This window comes from Scyliorhinus canicula, chromosome 12 (genome assembly GCF_902713615.1).
Source record: "Scyliorhinus canicula chromosome 12, sScyCan1.1, whole genome shotgun sequence".
Classification (NCBI taxonomy): Eukaryota; Metazoa; Chordata; class Chondrichthyes; order Carcharhiniformes; family Scyliorhinidae; genus Scyliorhinus; species Scyliorhinus canicula.
The window spans coordinates 164,984,708-165,005,839 of record NC_052157.1 but is presented as its reverse complement, the minus strand read 5'-3'; the positions used below and the strand labels follow the sequence as shown (position 1 = coordinate 165,005,839).

Here is a 21,132-nt window from a genome sequence, read left to right as displayed (position 1 = left end):
CTGATATTCAATTGCAATGAAACCATTACTGTAATGCTCTGCCATCTTTTAAACCTTGTTTTCCTACATTATTTTAGCTTTTGTATCTTGGATCATTCTTTCAGGTGAATATAACTCTTCAAACAAATGTTTCTGAGGCTTTGCCTTTGGTTCTCGAAATGTTTTCAGTTACTTGCCTGCCTGGTAAATATGCAGCAATTCTTGATCAGTCTTTTCTTTTAGGCACTAGGTTATCTGAAGGTCAACATTCTTCCTCTCTTCCAGAAGTTTCAAATGGTCAGTGTCCTCAGTCCCTTTCAAATGGTCAGTGTCCTCAGTCCCTTTCAAATGGTCAGTGCCCTCAGTCCCTTTCAAATGGTCAGTGCCCTCAGTCCCTTTCAAATGGTCAGTGCCCTCAGTCCCTTTCAAATGATCAGTGCCCTCAGTCCCCTTCAAATGGTCAGTGCCCTCAGTCCCCCTTCAAATGGTCAGTGCCCTCAGTCCCTTTCAAATGGTCAGTGCCCTCAGTCCCTTTCAAATGGTCAGTGCCCTCAGTCCCTTTCAAATGGTCAGTGTCCTCAGTCCCTTCAAATGGTCAGTGCCCTCAGTCCCTTTCAATGGTCAGTGCCCTCAGTCCCTTTCAAATGGTCAGTGCCCTCAGTCCCTTTCAAATGGCATTGCCCTCATCCCCTTCAAATGGTCAGTGCCCTCAGTCCCTTTCAAATGGTCAGTGCCCTCAGTCCCTTTCAAATGGTCAGTGCCCTCAGTGTCCTTTCAAATGGTCAGTGCCCTCAGTCCCTTTCAATGGTCAGTGCCCTCAGTCCCCCTTCAAATGGTCAGTGCCCTCAGTTCCCTTTCAAATGGTCAGTAAACTCCGATTCCTCTCAGTGTGCGTCCTCCATTCCTTTCAAACAATCAGTCTCTTTCAATAATGTCCTTAATTCCTGACATGGGGAGAACATGCAGACTCCGCACAGACAGTGATCCAAGCTGGGAATCGAACCTGAGACCCTGCAGCTGTGAAGCAACAGTGCTAACCACTGTGTTGAGAACTTGGATGAAGGGAGTGAAGGTATGGTTGTGAAATTTGCTGACAACATAACAGATAGGTAGGAAAGTAAATTGTGAATTGGGACATAAGCAGGCTGCAAAGGGACATAGCTAGGTTAGCAAGTGGGCAAAGTTTTGGCAAATGGAGTATAATGTGGGCAAATGTGAAATTGTCCATTTTGCATGAAGAATATAAAAGAACATAAGAACATAAGAACTAGGAGCAGGAGTAGGAGTAGGCCATCTGGCCCCTCGAGCCTGCTCCGCCATTCAATGAGATCATGGCTGATCTTTTGTGAACTCAGCTCCACTTTCCGGCCCGAACACCATAACCCTTAATCCCTTTATTCTTCAAAAAACTATCTATCTTTACCTTGAAAACATTTAATGAAGGAGCTCAACTGCTTCACTGGGCAAGGAATTCCATAGATTCACAACCCTTTGGGTGAAGAAGTTCCTCCTAAACTCAGTCCTAAATCCACTTCCCCTTATTTTGAGGCTATGTCCCCTAGTTCTGCTGTCACTGCCAGTGGAAACAACCTGCCCGCATCTATCCTATCTATTCCCTTCATAATTTAAATGTTTCTATAAGATGCCCCCTCATCCTTCTAAATTCCAATGAGTACAGTCCCAGTCTACTCAACCTCTCCTCATAATCCAACCCCTTCAGCTCTGGGATTAACCTAGTGAATCTCCTCTGCACACCCTCCAGTGCCAGTACGTCCTTTCGCAAGTAAGGAGACCAAAACTGAACACAATACTCCAGGTGTGGCCTCACTAAACACCTTATACAATTGCAACATAACCTCCCTAGTCTTAAACTCCATCCCTCTAGCAATGAAGGACAAAATTCCATTTGCCTTCTTAATCACCTGTTGCACCTGTAAACCAACCTTCTGTGACTCATGCACTAGCACCACCCAAGTCTCTCTGCACAGCGGCATGCTTTAATATTTATCATTTAATAATAATCCCGTTTGCTGTTATTCCTACCAAAATGGATAACCTCGCATTTGTCAACATTGTATTCCATCTGCCAGACCCCTAGCCCATTCAATTAACCTATCCAAATCCCTCTGCAGACTTCCAGTATCCTCTGCACTTTTCGCTTTACCACTCATCTTAGTGTCATCTGCAAACTTGGACACATTGCCCTTGGTCCCCAACTCCAAATCATCTGATGTAAATTGTGAACAATTGTGGCCCAACAACGGATCCCTGAGGGACACCACTAGCTACTGATTGCCAACCAGAGAAACACCCATTATCCCCACTCTTTGCTTCTATTAATTAACCAATCCTCCTATCTATGCTACTACTTTACCCTTAATGTCCATGCATCTTTATCTTATGCAGCAACCTTTTGTGTGGCACCTTGTCAAAGGCTTTCTGGAAAATCCAGATATACCACATCCATTGGCTCCCCGTTATCTACTGCACTGGTAATGTCCTCAAAAAATTCCACTAAATTAGTTAGGCATGACCTGCCCTTTATGAACCCATGCTGCGTCTGCCCAATGGGACAATTTCTATCCAGATGCCTCGCTATTTCTTCCTTGATGATAGATTCCAGCATATTCCCCACTACCGAAGTTAAGCTCACTGGCCTATAATTTCCTGCTTTCTGCCTACCTCCTTTTTTAAACAGTGGTGTCACGTTTGCTAATTTCCAATCCACCGGGACCACCCCAAGTCTAGTGAATTTCGGTAAAAGAAGCTTATTGTCTAAATGGTGAGAGATTGCAGAGTCTAGTGAATTCGGTAAAAGAAGCTTATTGTCTAAATGGTGAGAGATTGCAGAGCTCTGAGGAGCAGAGGGATCTGGGTGTCCTAATGCATGGATCACTAAAGGCTGTTATACAGGTACAGTAAGTAGGGAATAAAGTAATAAAATGTTATTGTAACACTGCAATGAAGCTACTGTGAAAAGCCCTAGTCGCCACATTCCGGCACTTGTTCAGGTACACAGAGGGAGAATTCAGAATGTCCAATTCACTTAACAGCATGTCTTTCGGGACTTGTGGGAGGAAACCGGAGTACCCGAGGAAACCCACGCAGACACGGGGAGAACGTGCAGACTCTACACAGACAGTGACCCAAGCCGGGAATTGAACCAGGGACCCTGGTGCTGTGAAGCAACAATGCTAACCACTGTGCTTACCGTGCTGTCTGAAGAAATGCTGTACCTGCAGATGATATTTCCAAGGAGCAGAATGTAGATGAAAAATAGGAGGGGCGAACAATTGACGTTGGGAGCCATTAGATTTAGCAGTGCAGGAGCAGATGGGAAACCATTACCAGCTACGTATTCTCTGGCTATGATAGATAGATAAGAATAAAACCACAGATAAATGTGATGCAGACAGTTCCCTTCTACATTCTGTAGTGTCATTGAGGCATTACCTAACGATGTAAACTTTGATTGAACGGTAACACACACAGAAGCTTGAATATTTTCTTCTGCTCATTGATTGTTGCGATAGACAAAGGCACCATCTTCGGAAAAAATGTGACATTCACTCCAATGTTGATAACTGGTCTTGAGCTAGAAAGAATTGACATCACTTGTGAAAATACCAAAATATGTTGAATATAACTAGTTTCTTTTAACAAAGATCCAGACACTGTGACTGACATTACTAACTGCACCTATTTTTATTTTATAAATTTAAAGTACCCATTTCATTCTTTCCCAATTAAGGGGTAATTTAGCGTGCCCACTCCACCTGCACATCTTTGGGATTTGGGGGTGAGATGCACGCAGACACGGAGAATATGCAAACTCCACACTGTCATTTACCGGGGTCCGGGCTCGAACCCGGATCCTTGGTGCCGTGAGACAGCAGTGCTAACCACTGTGCCGCCCCTCACTAACTGCATCTATTCATGGCTTGTGTGAACAGGGGCTGGTTTAGCACACTGGTCTAAATCACTGGCTGTTAAAGCAGACCAAGGCAGGCCAGTAGCACGGTTCAATTCCCGTACCAGCCTCCCTGAACAGGCGCCGGAATGTGCGACTAGGGGCTTTTCACAGTAACTTCATTGAAGAATATTCGTGACAATAAGCGATTTTCATTTTCAACAGAGACTGTAATTTCTTCCAAATCAATGAGCCTCCACATTGTATGTTCTCTTCTATTGCTCTCAAACCTATATTTCAGCCAAACTCATGTATACTGCATTTATTCTTCATATATCTCATGAAATTAACACCAGACAAATTAGAGAAAACCATAGACAGGAGAAAGGGAATAATTTTCATAGATGTACCATATTGTGCCTCTAAAGGTCACGATGCTGTGTCCTAATGGGATGATGCTTTGTCTTTGATGTTACATTTCTGCATCTCTAATGTTACAATGTGTGCATTTAACATGTACGTCTCTCATGTTACGATGCTGTGTCTCCAATGTTACGATGCTGTGTCTCTAATGTTACGATGCTGTATCTCTAATGTTAAGATGCTGTGCCTCTAATGTTAAGATGCTGTGCCTCTAATGTTACGATGCTGTGTCTCTAATGTTACGATGCTGTGCCTCTAATGTTACGGTGCTGTGCCTCTAATGTTACGATGCTGTGCCTCTAATGTTACGATGCTGTGACTCTAATGTTACGATGCTGTGCCTCTAATGTTACGATGCTGTGTCTCTAATGTTACGATGCTGTGCCTCTAATGTTACGATGCTGTGTCTCTAATGTTACGATGCTGTGCCTCTAATGTTACGGTGCTGTGCCTCTAATGTTACGATGCTGTGCCTCTAATGTTACGATGCAGTATATGCAATGTTAAGATGCTGTGTCTCCAATGTTACAATGCTGTGTCTCTAATGTTACGATGCTGTGCCTCTAATGTTACGATGATGTGCTCTAATGTTCCAATACTGTGTCTCCAATGTTACGATGCTGTGCCTCGATGTGGCAATGTTGCGCATCTAATATTACGATGCTGTGTCTGTTACGATGTTGCGACTCAAATATAACGATACCATGCCTTTAATATCATGATGTTGTGCCTCTAAACTGGTGTTGCGATCCTTTTAATGTTACGATGATGTGTCTCTAATGTTGGCTCCTCAGGCAATCACTGAATATGGGGAGCGAGCGAGAACTGGAGTTGTGACAGACCAGTGATGAACAGCTGAATGGCAGAGCAGGTTCAAGAGGCTGTGTGGTCTACTCCTGGTCCTATGCTTATGTTATTATGTTCTTATGTGGCTATGTTACTATGGTGCTTCCATTTTCCAAAAGCTTTCAAACTTATTTCCCCTATAAACAGTCTGCCAAGTTCTGAACAATTTTGAGATTTTTAAAATCACAAAATACATTAGTAAGATAAACAATTAGTCTTTTAAAATGAGGTGTATTAAATATGGCTACATACCTGAATACCAGAACGTTGTCCTGTGCACTAACTGTTTATATCAAGGAGCCCATCTGCATCCATATCTGATGTGCCAGCTATTGATTGTCCAAAGTACTGCAGCCCAGGCAGAACGTCCTTCCCCCTTATTCGCTAAATAATTTGAAGATTAAAAGGTGCAGGAAGAGAAACAATGAGTTGGACTATTTCCTTAACATTGCTTGTCTTGATTTTACATTGGCACTTCTAGAATTTGCAAACTCTATCTTGTAAACTTTAAAACTGTTTGCAATAGGAATTGTAAATTTACAATATGGGTGCCGGATGTCTTGTTCTGCTCTTGGCGTGGCATAAGCTGCTTCCTTGATGTTCACTCTGACAAAGGAAGGTTCAGACATGGAGATAACTTAAACACGTTTATTAAACTATTTACAATTCGCCACCCTGCCAGCGCGGTGCGCCAGGCCTGGCGTGAGGTTGCTGCTGCCATCAGTGCTGTGGGGCAGACCCCTCGCTCTGCAGAGCAATGTAGGAAGAAGATGCACGACCTCACCAGGGCTGCCAGGGTAAGTGCCAAGAGGGTGCCCCCGGGTCACAACCATCCCTCCCCCCTTTACTTAATTACCCACCTCCCCCCCCGGCACGGGGGGTGGAGGGGATTGGGGCAGAGTGAGTTGAGGGTGGTTCACAAAGTAGTCACAGACCCAGCGCTCTGGCCCCCATGGAGATGTAATGGTCTTATTACAACTTGACCCCCAACCTGTGCCAGTATCTGAACGGCCTCCTGATACCTGCCGTATTTTAATGATCTACCTATGCCCCCTCCCCCAACAGGACAAGACCGCTCACAACACTCGTGAGCGGAACAAGACTGGAGGGGGTTCGCCCATCCTGCACCCCCTCACCACGTTTGAGCAGAGGGCACTGGACCTTGTTGGGGGATCTGCCACCCGGGAGATCGCGCAATGCGAGGTTGGGCGGAGCTGCAACAAGTGAGATAACCCTGCATGACAAACACCCCCCCTCCCCCATCCTCTGTCCCTTCACACTCTGCCCACTGGGACACCTCCCCATCCTCTGTCCCTTCACACCCCTGCCCACTGGAACACCTCCCCCATCCTCTGTCCCTTCACACCCTGCCCACTGGAACACCTCCCCCATCCTCTGTCCCTTCACACCCTGCCCACTGGAACACCTCCCCCATCCTCTGTCCCTTCACACACCCTGCCCACTTGGACACCTTCCCCATTCTCTGTCCCATCACACCCTGCCTACTGAACACCCCCCCCATCCTCTGTCCCTTCACACACCCTGCCCACTTGGACACCTCCCCCATTCTCTGTCCCTTCACACCCTGCCCACTGGGACACCTCCCCCATCCTCTGTCCCTTCACACACCCTGCCCACTGGGACACCTCCCCCATTCTCTGTCCCTTCACACCCTGCCCACTGGGACCGTCCAGCGCCCGATGAGCGTCTCTAAATAACTCGTTTCATTCTCTTCCCTAGGACATGATGCCGAACGACCAGGGCCGTCTGCCTCCAGGCGGAGACAGGCATCTGCCCCCACCGCACCCAGGGCCGCACGACAGAGGGTGCCCGATCAGCGGGGAGTCCCATCCTCCCCAACCAAATCTGTGGAGCAGGACGCCCAGAGGGAGGGAAGAGAGGAAGAGAGAGAAATGGCCCGCGAACGCCCTGCGGCCTCTCAGCGGGCCGAATGACATAGAGGAGGCGTCCACCCAAGACGACCTCGAGCTTGCAGCACAGCTATCTCCCACACCATCCACCATCCCAGAGACACTCACCCCGGTTGGGCTATTTAGTGATGAGGCTCCTGGGTCACAGTCTGGGTCACACATCACAGCTGAGCAGGTACAGCAGGTGGAGGTCGGAGCAGCCGAGGGCCCGGACTGGCGGAGGGCAGGCCAGGCCCAGCATCCAGCTGGCTCCCAGACGTTTTCCGAGTTCCTGGAGTTTCTCAACCCACCCGCACAGCCGATGCCTCAAGAAACCCAGGGACACAATGACGGGATGAGGGCTGCCTTCCAGACTCTGCAGACGCTGTTAGAGGAGTCGAACCGCGTCCAGGAGCAGGGAGTGGTGCCGCTCATGGCAGCAACCCAGGCCGACACTGCACGGGTGGCATACGCGGTGGAGGCAATGGGTCAGGTTATGCAAGGCGTTGAGCTTAATGTGCACGCGTCATCCTCGGCCCTGGACAGGGTTGCCCTCTCACAGGCAGCAATGCACCAGAGCCAACACGACATTGCTGGCGCGCTGCGGGCCTTGGCCGAGTCTCAGCAGGTCATGGCCCAGTCGCAGCACGCCATGGACAGTCACAGCAGTCAATGGCACAGTCCCAGCAGTCAGTCGCGGAGAGCATCAACCGCCTGACAGACGTGCTGGATGGCGTCGTGCACTCACAGGTTGAGATCGCACAGTCCCTAGCGGGAATGTCTAACTCCCTGGACTCCGTCTCTGCAAACCTTCGGATCCTGGTGGATACCGTTGCAGGCCTCCAGGACTGGCAGCGCCAGGTGTCAGTGGCGCGACGGGGCACCTCCCCGCTCGCACCTCTGTCCCAAAGTGAGGCCTGGGGGCCACCGGGCTCCCCGAGGGAGGAGGAGGTTTCGGGGCCCGTCCCATTAACTCCATCACGGGACGTCCCGGAATTCTCGGCCTCCCCCCGTCCCATCCCTGGTGCATCGGGTGGGCAGCAGGCAGAGCAGGGTGGCACAACATCACCCGAGATGCCCGCAGTGCAGCCTGGCCCATCAAGGCCGGGTCGCCCCAGGAAACGCTTGCCGAAGGAGAAACAAGTCGAAGGGGGCGATTCGCAGCAGTCCTCCTCCACTCCTGCTGTATCATCTGGGGAATCACTTAGACGTAGTGGTAGGGCCCGTAAGGCAAAAGAGAGACACTGAGTAAGTTGGCACGGGTGAAGGGCACAGTTTAGTTGTAGGGGCTAGGGCATCTGTAAATTATTGTTAACATTAAACGCACTGTTCCACCTTACTTGTAATACCGTGTGATTGTTCCACAGCCACAGGGATCGTGATGGTGACCGAGTGTCGCTGGGGTTGACGAGCGGCGAAACTTCAGTGCCGGGTCCCTTCCCCTCCCCCCACCCCCTCCCACAGCTATCCCACGTGGGCACGTGATGGAGTGTCCGTGACGAACTCAGCGGCCACCAAGGTGGATGGTTCAGCTATTGCCATGGGTCAGACTCTATCTAACGATTCTGAGCTCACAGCTCATCGCAGAGCGGGCTGTCATCATTCCACATGGCACTGATCACACCCGCTGACACAGCCATCAATGTTGTGCCATACCGTCTGGACCCAGTGATAAGGGTGATGTCGAAGTGGAGCAGTGTACACTGAGAGGGGGTGTGGGGGTGCGGAGGGGGGGGGGGGGGTGTGGTTGTGGTGGTGGCAGTTGTGTGTTGACCCTCTGCACGACTAGCGATGCAGGTGGTGGTTTGGTGTTCAGCGTGGACGTCACATGCGACGCGTGAACCGTGCTGCCACTAAGGCGTCGCGTGCCCGCCATCCTTGCCGGGTCCGTCGTGTCGCCTCCTGGGCATCACCAGCACCTGGGTCGTGCCTGCGTGCTGCGCCCGTCACTCCGCCAGCCTCCTCCTCCTCCTCCCTCTCCTCCTCCTCCTCCTCCTCCTCCCTCTCCTCCTCCTCCTCCTCTGTGCTGGCACCACTGCCACTGGCTTCTCCCTCCGCTTCCTGCAGCAGGTCATCTCCCCTCTGCATCGCGATGTTGTGCAGCGCACAGCAGACCACAACAATGCGAGCGACCCTGTCGGCCTGGTACTGCAGGGCCCCTCCGGAGCGGTCCAGGCACCTGAATCTCATCTTCAGGAGGCCAAGGCAGCGCTCCACCACACCCCTGGTTGCTGCATGGGCCTCGTTGTATCGGGTTTCCGCATTGGTCTGAGGCCTCCGTATAGGCATCGTCAGCCAAGACCTCAGCGGATAACCCCTGTCACCTAGCAACCAGCCCCTCAGCCGGGGGAGACGTCCCTCAAACATCGCAGGGATGTACGACTGCGCCAGTATGTAGGAGTCATGCACACTCCCTGGGAACCTTGCACAGACGTTCATGAACGTCATGTGGGGGTCGCATACCACCTGGATATTCATGGAGTACGACCCCCTCCTGTTTGTGAAGACCTCCCTGTCTCCTGCAGGCGGGCGCATGGGGACGTGAACACAATCGATTGCCCTATGCACCATCGGTATCCCGGCCACGCTGGCAAATCCACGAGCTCGTGAATCTTGACTTGCTCGGTCCTCGGGAAAGGTGATGTAGCGGTCGGCGATGGCATAGAGGGCATCGGTCACATCCCGGATGCACCTGTGCACCGATGACTGGGAGATCCCGGAGACGTCCCCGCTCGGAGACTGGAAGGAGCCGGTCGCATAGAAGTTAAGAGCGACCGTCACCTTGATGGCAACCGGGATCGCGTGTCCTCCCCCCGTTCCACGTGGGGCGAGGTGCGCCACGAGGTGACAGATATGTATCACCATCCACCTACTCAGCCGGAGTCTCCTCCTGCAGGTGATGTCCGTCATTGTCTGGAAAGAGATCCGGGCACGGTACACCCTCGGCCTTGGTCGTCGCCTCTGGCGCCGTGGCTGCACCCTCACTCTCTCCTCATCCCCCTCCTCCTCCTTTTCCCCATGCTGCTCGACGACTGGCAACTCCTCGGCCCTTCCCTCTGCTGCTGCAGCTGGCCCTGCATCCACTGCGGGTTGTGGGTGTGGACGCTGCTCCATCTCCAAATGCAGTACAGCGGCCCCAACCACTGCGCTGAACATAGCCGTTCTGTTCGCAGACATCGTGCTAACCTACAGAAGGGTGGTGGGGGGCAGAGAAACGGGACATGTTAGACGGAGGTTAGTCGACACCCGGCAGCCGCCTGCCACGGGATACCTGTGTGTCCCGGTGGCCTGGTCGCGCTGCTGACACGCGGGCAGCCTAACCCCTGGTCACTTTCTGCATCCAACGGGCAGTTAACTACGTCCTCTTCACCGGTGCGTCAGTGGCCTGTGGCCGTAAGCCACAGGGCAACCAGCGGGCGTGTCCTCCTGACCGGCACGCCATGGCATGGTGGCAGACACTTTGTAACCGGGGTTGGACGAGTCACTCGCTCACTCTCTCCCTACCCCCCCCCACTCCCATTTCCCCCCTCCATCTCCCACACTCCCCCCCTCAGTCTCCCACTCCCCCCCTCCGTCTCCCACACTCCCCCCCTCCGTCTCCCACACTCCCCCGCTCCGTCTCCCACACTCCCCCCTCTATCATCCACACTCCCCCCCTCCAACTCCCACTCCCCCCTCCGTTTCCCACACTCCCCCCCTCAGTCTCCCACACTCCCCCCTCCTCAGTCTCCCACACTCTCCCTCTCCGTCTCCCACTCCCCCCCTCCATCTCCCACACTCCCCCCCTCAGTCTCCCACACTCCCCCCCTCCGTCTCCCACACTCCCCCCCTCCATCATCCACACTCGCCCCCTCCGTCTCCCACTCCCCCCTCCGTCTCCCACACTCCCCCCCTCCGTCTCCCACACTCCCCCCCTCCGTCTCCCACACTCCCCCCCTCCATCATCCACACTCCCCCCCTCCATCTCCCACTCCCCCCCTCCGTCTCCCACACTCCCCCCCTCAGTCTCCCACACTCCCCCCTCCTCAGTCTCCCACACTCTCCCTCTCCGTCTCCCACTCCCCCCCTCCGTCTCCCACACTCCCCCCCTCAGTCTCCCACACTCCCCCCCTCCGTCTCCCACACTCCCCCCCTCCATCATCCACACTCCCCCCTCCGTCTCCCACTCCCCCCTCAGTCTCCCACACTCCCCCCTCCTCAGTCTCCCACACTCTCCCTCTCCGTCTCCCACTCCCCCCCTCCATCATCCACACTCCCCCCCTCCGTCTCCCACACTCCCCCCTCCGTCTCCCACTCCCCCCCCTCCGTCTCCCACACTCCCCCCCTCAGTCTCCCACTCCCCCCTCCATCATCCACACTCCCCCCCTCCGTCTCCCACACTCCCCCCCTCAGTCTCCCACACTCCCCCCCCTCCGTCTCCCACTCCCCCCTCCATCATCCACACTCCCCCCCTCCGTCTCCCACACTCCCCCCCTCAGTCTCCCACACTCCCCCCCTCCGTCTCCCACTCCCCCCCTCCGTCTCCCACACTCCCCCCTCAGTCTCCCACACTCCCCCCCTCCATCTCCCACACTCCCCCCCTCCATCTCCCACACTCCCCCCCCTCCGTCTCCCACACTCCCCCCCTCCGTCTCCCACACTCCCCCCTCCGTCTCCCACACTCCCCCCTCCGTCTCCCACTCCCCCCCTCAGTCTCCCACACTCCCCCCCTCAGTCTCCCACTCCCCCCCTCAGTCTCCCACTCCCCCCCTCCGTCTCCCACTCTGGACCCCCCTCCCGTTCTCGGGGATGCCTTCCCCGTTGTGGCCAGACTCCAGCTGTACGCTGAGCTGTGCGCTGAACGGTGCGCTCACCTCCTCGAAGCTCTCGTCAGCCAGCACGACTGGTTGACGAACTTGAAAAGCAGGTGTGTTGGCCGGCGTGAAAACATTGCGTGATGACGTCGGGACTTCGCCCATCCGGGCCGGAGAATAGCGGGGGGCCAAAAAGTCGGGCTTCTGGTCGTGTCGGGGGGTCTGTCGAGGCCTTTGCCGGGAATTCCGACGTGTAGTTTGTGCGGGGTTCGGGGAATAGCGGGAGGGCGTCGGACCGGCGTCGCCGTGAAAATCAGCGCAGCCCGCTATTCTCCGAACCGGCGTGAGAGCGGAGAATCGCGCCCTTGATATCACCCCTCGCAGGTTTCTCAACAGAAATGGAGGATAAGCCTGAAAATGTGTTCTCATGACCAGAACTTTGTCATAGAAATAATTTGTTCAGCAATGCGATATTTGTTGGTTGTTCCACGTATCAGTGCCAGTCTCAATCCATAAGCCGCAGGCCCTCCCGCACAGTCCAATCTCATTGAAACCAAATCTTGGCATCCACATATTCCACTGGTGCTCGACGTGCAGTTGAACAACCTCGATTTCCATAGTGTTTGACCTGTGGTGACGTGCTTGTTCCATGCAGCACTCACCATACAAGCAACAAATGCATCAGCAATCTGTGAAAGCATTTCTTCAACATCTTCATCATGTTGTTCATTTGGATCAATGTCATGTGCCAGGCCCCCCAGCGTCTTCATGCCTCAAACCTGATTGCCTTCTGGACTCATACGTCCCCGCCTGATTGCCTTCTGGACTCATACGTCCCCGCCTGATTGCCTTCTGGACTCATACGTCCCCGCCTGATTGCCTTCTGGACTCATACGTCCCCGCCTGATTGCCTTCTGGACTCATACGTCCCCGCCTGATTGCCTTCTGGACTCATACGTCCCAGCCTGATTGCCTTCTGGACTCATACGTCCCAGCCTGATTGCCTTCTGGACTCATACGTCCCCGTGCCTGGTGTTCCAGGACCCACATATCTTTCAGGCTACAGAGAAAGAATTAAACAGCAACAATAGCCTCCAGGTATTTGCTTTAGGTCAGATAGACAGGCAGTGTCTGTAGTTTCCCCTGTTACCGGTATCCATAATATTTGAAGATGACTTGAAGGCCTCATGGATGAAAAGCCCCTCACCACCTCCCCCCCCCGACCTGGAGTGCTTCAGCCCCCAACCAAGTCCAACCCCCCCCCCCCCCCCGAGAGGTCCCTAACACTCCCCGCCCCCCTTCAAGCATTGGGCTAGCTGTCCAGTACCCTGGAGCTGCATGCCAGTAAATGGAAATGCCAACTCACCTCCTCAGTTCCCCTCAGCAACCATTGCACCAGCTTCACATTTTAAAAAGGAGTATAAAACAATGTCCGTGTGATTTATCACTTGGGAACCTTTTAATTCCTGAAAGGCCATTACATTCAACTTCGATCTTGTGAGTGAGTTGGAAATGAATGTAAATGATGGTTAACGGTATGCTCGCCATCTTTGGGTGTGATCCGGAACTTGCACCGGAGCAGGCCGGTTGGATAGCAAAGCGATTTGCGACCAGAAGGAATCTCGATTTTGGCCTTTTGCGCTATTTAACAGGTGCACAAGTATCCATGTGGGGCGCAAGGTGGTGGTTAAATCCCGCTCTTAGTAATTTAGCCCCCACTGACTCAGAGTCACAGAGAGGAAGACAGTAGCAGCAGAAGAAAAGATTGTTTTTGTGTGAAGCATAAAGCAGGATGCTGGTGAGAATTGACTCTGTTCAAAGAGATGGGCCTTGTGAAGATTGAAGGAAGCAGAAGTCTCCAGAGTGGTCCTTGCTGCTGGGCAAGATCGCTTTTCTGGAAAATCTGCACATTAGAGTGAGACAGCGGATCTCACTCTAATATGCGTTTGGAGATCTAACCAAGACATGGGATCTAACTCCCTGGCCTTGGAGATCTCAGGCAAGTGCTGTTCAGTGCTGGTCCGCACAACAGGGACCAGATTGAATGGCACTCATGGTGCTCTCCAGGGGATCAGAGACCCCCAGATGCTTCGGCTCTGGGCAGGGTGGCAGCCTGGCACTGCCAAGGTGCCCATGTGGCTCTGCAAGTTGGCTGGGGCACTGCCAGGGTGGCAGCCTGGCACTGCCAAGGTGCCCATGTGGCTCTGCAAGTTGGCTGGGGCACTGCCAGGGTGCCAGGCTGACACTGCCAAGGTGCCCATGTGGCTCTGCAAGTTGGCTGGGGCACTGCCAGGGTGCCAGGCTGACACTGCCAAGGTGCCCATGTGGCTCTGCAAGTTGGCTGGGGCACTGCCAGGGTGCCAGGCTGACACTGTCAAGGTGCCCATGTGGCTCTGCAAGTTGGCTGGGGCACTGCCAGGGTGCCAGGCTGACACTGTCAAGGTGCCAACCTGGCATTATTTGCACAACAGGGATCAGATCGGGGGATCTGGCACGGGTGTGGAAGGATGCGGGCAGGGGGCAAGGACCTCCTGACATGTGACTTGGGGCTTGGGGGAGTTCAGGGATCGTGTTGGGCACTCGGGAGATCAGGACCCCATTTTTCAATGATGTCCCAATCTCTCCCTGCGCTCAGGACTTCCAGTGAGCTGAGTCCCTCCAATCAGTACTAATATAATTTCCTTCAGCCCCTCACTAAAACTTGTGTTTCTCAGAACTTCCAGTACATTATTCATGTCTTCCTTTGTGAAGACACAAGCAAAGTATGAATTTAGTTCCTAAGTGCAGTCTCAGCCACCCGTATACCAGCTGAGGCCCCCGATCTACCCAAATGGGGGTTATATGGTGGGGTATTTCTCAACACTGTAACCACCGAGAAACACCCGGCTAATCGCGCTAAGGGACTCTATCCCCATTTGGGTAGATCGCGTTCACATGTGAACAGTTGCAGTCCCAGCAAGATCCTTGAGGTACCCCACTAGTCACTGCCTCCCATTCAGAAAAAGACCCATTTATTCCAACATTTTGCTTCCTGTCTGTTAACCAGCTTTCTATCCATCTCAAGACACTATCTGCAATTCCATGCGCATTAACTTTACATAGTAATCTGTTATGTGAGACCTTGTCAAAAGTCTTTTCAAAATCTAAATAAACCACATCCACCAGTTCTCCCTGATCAACTCTCCTAGTTAAAGCTTCAAAGAATTCTAGTAGGTGCATCCAGCATGATTTTCCTTTCGTAAATCCATGCTGACTTTGTCTGATTACACCACTGCTTTCCAAATGCTGTGCTATGAAATCCTTGATAATGGACTCCAGCAACTTCCCTACTACAGTACTGATATTAGGCTCACTGGTCTATAGTTCCATGTTTTCTCTCTACCTCCCTTTTTGAACAGCAGGCTTTTATTAGCTACCCTCCAATCAGTACTAATATAATTTCCTTCAGCCCCTCACTAAAACTTGTGTTTCTCGGAACTTCCAGTACATTATTCATGTCTTCCTTTGTGAAGACACAAGCAAAGTACGAATTTAGTTCCTAAGCCATTTCTTTGTTCCCTGTTATGAATTCCCCCATTTCTGGCTGTAAGGGGCCTACGTTCATTGTTATAAATCTTTTTCTCTTTACATACTTACTGAAATGTTTACAGTCAGTTGTTCTGCTTATTTTGCAATGATTCTTTAACTTCTTTATCAGTGAATAAAATTCAACTTGTAGTTTTAGTCGTACAGGGTAAAATTGCAAAAGCTCGTTATGAGGTCATTGTTAGCGCTGAGGAACAGTCATGTTCAAAGCATTACAAAGATTCCGTTGACAGGAGGAGACTGCTGATCAACATGGTCACAAATAGTTAAGAGAGCCTAGACTATAGCATGCACAATATAACTCCTGTGACCAGCCTTACCTGGGAATGAGTCATATGGATACCATCCCTATGACCATTAAAGATATAGACACTGCCTCCATGATCTTCCTCCAAAGGAGCTCCAATGGCCACATCATTGTATCCATCCATGTTGATGTCACCTATGTTTGAAATGGCAACTCCAAACCTGGCATTGGTAAAGCTGGATATTCCTGTCAAACTCTCCCTTTCTTCAAATGTATCCTGTTTAATAAAAAAGATACAAAGAACCGAGGTTGTATGAACACTTGGAACTACTGCTATCAATAGCTGATAATTCAATTAATCAGAAAGAGCCTTTCGATATTTAGCCAACTTTGTCAACATGCATCTTACATATTTTCACAAGGTTCCACGAATCACTTTTGAAAATTGCACAAGCCTGAGTTTTATGACCCTTGTCCCAGGGCATGTCCAGAACCCCAAAGGATACCCAGCTCCCCAAAGAATGCTCCATACTTCAGGCAATGCCAGGAATGACCTATTCTCTAGGGACAAGGTCAGGAAATTGGGTGGATGGGGGTTTAGGGCATTGGATTTCTGGATACACATGGGTGCACCTTGCCCTACATTACATCTGGATTCACATGGGAGCACCTTGCCCGACATCGGCACTGGCATGATGGAATCTTTCAAATAAGGCAAAAGCAGACAATGCTAACTTCTCAACTCACTGTCTGGAGGTCCAGAGCTGCGGAGACCAAAAAAACGAAAATGCGGCTTGCAGGCCTACGATTGTGAAGTCGGTTTTTATTTTATAGATGGAATCCCTCTCTCACACAGTGTTATTTTGTAGGTGGAATCCCTCTCTCACACAGTGTTATTTTGTAGGTAGAATCCCTCTCTCACACAGTGTTATTTTATAGATGGAATCCCTCTCTCACACAACGTTATTTTATAGATGGAATCCCTCTCTCACACAGTGTTATTTTGTAGGTGGAATCCCTCTCTCACACAGTGTTATTTTGTAGGTAGAATCCCTCTCTCACACAGTGTTATTTTATAGATGGAATCCCTCTCTCACACAACGTTATTTTATAGATGGAATCCCTCTCTCACACAGTGTTATTTTGTAGGTAGAATCCCTCTCTCACACAGTGTTATTTTATAGATGGAATCCCTCTCTCACACAGTGTTATTTTGTAGGTAGAATCCCTCTCTCACACAGTGTTATTTTATAGATGGAATCCCTCTCTCACACAACGTTATTTATAGATGGAATCCCTCTCTCACACAGTGTTATTTTGTAGGTGGAATCCCTCTCTCACACAGTGTTATTTTGTAGGTAGAATCCCTCTCTCACACAGTGTTATTTTATAGATGGAATCCCTCTCTCACACAACGTTATTTTATAGATGGAATCCCTCTCTCACACAGTGTTATTTTGTAGGTGGAATCCCTCTCTCACACAGTGTTATTTTATAGATGGAATCCCTCTCTCACACAGTGTTATTTTGTAGGTGGAATCCCTCTCTCACACAGTGTTATTTTGTAGGTGGAATCCCTCTCTCACACAGTGTTATTTTATAGATGGAATCCCTCTCTCACACAGTGTTATTTTGTAGGTGGAATCCCTCTCTCACACAGTGTTATTTTATAGATGGAATCCCTCTCTCACACAACGTTATTTTATAGATGGAATCCCTCTCTCACACAACGTTATTTTATAGATGGAATCCCTCTCTCACACAACGTTATTTTGTAGGTAGAATCCCTCTCTCACACAACGTTATTTTATAGATGGAATCCCTCTCTCACACAATGTTATTTTATAGATGGAATCCCTCTCTCACACAACGTTATTTTATAGATGGAATCCCTCTCTCACACAACGTTATTTTATAGATGGAATCCCTCTCTCACACAACGTTATTTTATAGATGGAATCCCTCTCTCACACAACGTTATTTTGTAGGTAGAATCCCTCTCTCACACAACGTTATTTTATAGATGGAATCCCTCTCTCACACAATGTTATTTTATAGATGGAATCCCTCTCTCACACAACGTTATTTTATAGATGGAATCCCTCTCTCACACAACGTTATTTTGTGGGTAGAATCCCTCTCTCACACAACGTTATTTTATAGATGGAATCCCTCTCTCACACAACGTTATTTTATAGATGGAATCCCTCTCTCACACAACGTTATTTTGTAGGTAGAATCCCTCTCTCACACAATGTTATTTTGGTCTAATCAGGACATTAAAGAGATCAACATCCCTCAGGATTTGTGAGGTTCCTGTCTCCAACGCCAGACAAAGCACGGCAGCATGGTAGCACAGTGGTTAGCACTGTTGCATCACAGCGTCAGGGTCCCAGGTTCGATTCCCGGCTGGGTCACTGTCTGCACGTTCTACCCGTGTCTGCGTGGGTTTCCTCCGGGCGCTCCGGTTTCCTCCTACAAGTCCCGAAAGACGTGCTGTTAGGTGAATTGGACATTCTGAATTCTCTCTCTGTGTACCTGAACAGGCGCTGGAGTGTGGCGAATAGGGGATTTTCACAGTAACTTCATTGCAGTGTTAATGTAAGCCTGCTTGTGACAATAATAAAGATTATTATTATTATTTGCTGCTGCATTACATTTCCTATCCTTTCCTCGAAGCCCAGATGGAAGGTTTGCTCTGGGGATGGGCGGTGAGCTATTAAAACGCTAAGAGCATGATCTAATGACCACACTATGCCTGAAATGTAGCTTGCCGCGGTGCTGCATGTCCAATAAAAGGAAGGAGACCTCGCTCCTGGGATCTTCCCGGCTCACAAAGCCTCGATCCAACATGATCTGGCGAGATGTTGCAATGTAAATCGCTTTTTCGCAAATCTGCATATTAGAGTGAGGGGGTTATGTCTCATTCTAATGTGCAGATTCACAAGGTACCTGAGGGTTTGGGTTTCAACCCCTTTATCTTGGAAAGCCTTGGGCGAGCGCCATTCAGCACTGGTCCCCACTAACTGGGACCAGACGAACGGCACTCGTGCGGTCATTCCCAGGGGATCGTAGGCCCCCAGCTGCATGTCCTTTTGACCGGGTGGGTTTCTGGCACTGCTGATGCCAGCTTGGCACCCTGGGAATGCCACCTGGGTGCCAGCCTAACACTGCCACGTGGCACTGCCAGCTTGCATGGGCACTGCCAAGGTGCCAAGCTGGCATTTTATGCGTGCATTCGATTGGGTCGGGGCTGTCGTGAATGGGTGTTGGTGGGGGGTATCGGGGGGGGTAGTTGCAAGGACCCTCCCATTGTGTTCAGACTGGGGGTGCAGGGATCGCTTCGGGGTCTCAGAGATCGGGGCGCCATTTACTCTCGTGACACTGGGGATTTCTGGCGAGTGGAGTTCCCCACCGTGCAGAATGGGGCTATGTGCAGCTTTGATCTGCTGAGGCCCCTTATACAATGTGAGTCACATTGTGTAGCCATGTGTTTCTCAGTGCTGTGAGCTCCGGGAAACACACAGCTAAACGCACTCGCTATGGGACTTTGTTTCCATTTATTTGAATCGAGCCCTAAGGATAAGAACTTTCACTATGAGTTTTGCTGAAAAAAAGAAACATGCTATCAAAGCTTTTCATCTTGCACCCATCAGGACTGCCATCAAAGATTAACCAATAGTAAAGGAAACAAAAGTCCATACTGCATGAGAAGAGCGGGTGGATTGAATTCTTATTGGTAGAGGTGTTGCCATGGGGAATGCAGCATGGAATAATTAACTGTGAACTGCTACACTTTTGATTCAAATGCAAAGCAGGTATCTGATTGCATTTTAATAGACCCAACCTGTCCAATCTTTTCTCCTTTGGCAGCCCCTCCATACCCAGGTTCAGTCTAGTAAACCTTCTCTGTACTGTCTCCAATGATAATATATAGCTCTTTCTTTAAATATGGGGACCAAAACTGGTATTCTAAATGTGGCCTCACTCACTAGAACCTTGTACAATTGCAGCAACACCTCTCTACTTTTATATTCCTTTAAATAAAAGCCAACATTCCATTTGCCTTCCCCATTACCTTCTGCACCTGTTTGCCAAATTTCTGGGTTTCATGAACAAGGACCCCCAAGTCTCTTTGTGCTACAGCTTTCTGCAGTCTCTCTCTATTTAAATAATAACCGCCATCTCATTCTTTTTTCCAAAATGAACACCCTCACATTTTCCCACATTGAGTTCCATTTGCCAATTTTATGTCCAGGCACTTAACCTGTCACTATCTCTCCGTAAACTATGTATACCCTCCTTACAACCTGCCTTCCCTCCCAGTTTTGTATCATCTGACAATATGGCCACAGTGCACTCTGTTCCTTTCCCCAATCATGATTATATATTGTGAAGAGCTGTGGTCCCAGTATTGATCCCTGTGCAATCCACTCGTCACTGCCCTCCAACCTGAGAAAGATCCCTTATCTCTACTCACTTCTTCCTGTTAGTTAGCCAATCATCTATCCATGCCAGACTATTACCTGCAACACCATGAGCTCTATCTTGAGTCGTAGCCTTTTGTGTGGCACATTATCAAATGCTTTTTGAAAATCCAAACATACATCTTCTATCCTCCCTGCCTGATACCTCCTCAAAGAACGCTGGCAAAATTTGTCAGATCTGGGGCGAAATTCTCCGACCCCACGCAGGGTTGGAGAATCAGCCGGCTGCGGCGTTAATCCCGCTCCCGCCGGGTTTTTTATTCTCCGAGCGGCCAAAAACCGGCGTTGTGCAAATCCCGCCGGCAGCCTCTGAAAACAGCTGGCACCGGCGGGATGTCATTGATTTTTTACTTTCAACAAATCTCCGGCCCGGATGTGCCGAAGTCCCGCCGACGTGGCCACGGGTCACGTCGGCGAAAAACGCAGTAGCTTTAAAACGGCGTCAACCATTGAAGATGGTTGACGCCGTTCAGTGACCTAGGGCGAGTGCGGGGGGGTAGCGGCATTGGAGAGGGGTGGAGAGGGGTAGATGGGGGGGTGGAGAGGGGTGGATGGGGGGGGTTGCGGCGTTTGGGGGGGGGTTGCGGCGTTGGGGGGGTTTGCGGCGTTGGGGGGGGGTTGCGGCGTGGGGGGGGTTGCGGCGTGGGGGGGGTTGCGGCGTGGGGGGGGGTTGCGGCGTTGGGGGGGTGGGGCGTTGGGGGGGTTGCGGCGTTGGGGGGGTTCCGACGTTGGGGGGGTTGCGGCGTTGGGGGGGTTGCGGCATTGGGAGGGGTTGCGGCATTGGGGGGGTTGCGGCGTTTGGGGGGTTGCGGCGTTTGGGGAGGGGTTGCGGCATTGAGGGGGGGGTTGTGGCATTGAGAGAGAGGGGGCGGCGTTGGAGGGGGGTAGGGGTGTGGGGAGGGGGGTAGGGGTGGTGGGGGAGGGGGTTTGGGGAGGGGGTAGGGTGTTGGGA

At 51.1% G+C, this 21,132-nt stretch overlaps 1 protein-coding gene across 1 annotated transcript in view; it reads right to left on the bottom strand.

The window, feature by feature from the left end:
• Positions 1 to 21,132, bottom strand: part of LOC119974367 (integrin alpha-E-like) — a 406,093-nt gene that overhangs the window by 161,677 nt on the left and 223,284 nt on the right. Inside the window, 6 exon segments of the mRNA XM_038813139.1 lie at positions 3,433 to 3,483; positions 3,486 to 3,574; positions 5,411 to 5,445; positions 5,447 to 5,542; positions 15,767 to 15,970; positions 16,441 to 16,457. Coding sequence (XP_038669067.1) covers positions 3,433 to 3,483; positions 3,486 to 3,574; positions 5,411 to 5,445; positions 5,447 to 5,542; positions 15,767 to 15,970; positions 16,441 to 16,457 — 492 coding nt within the window.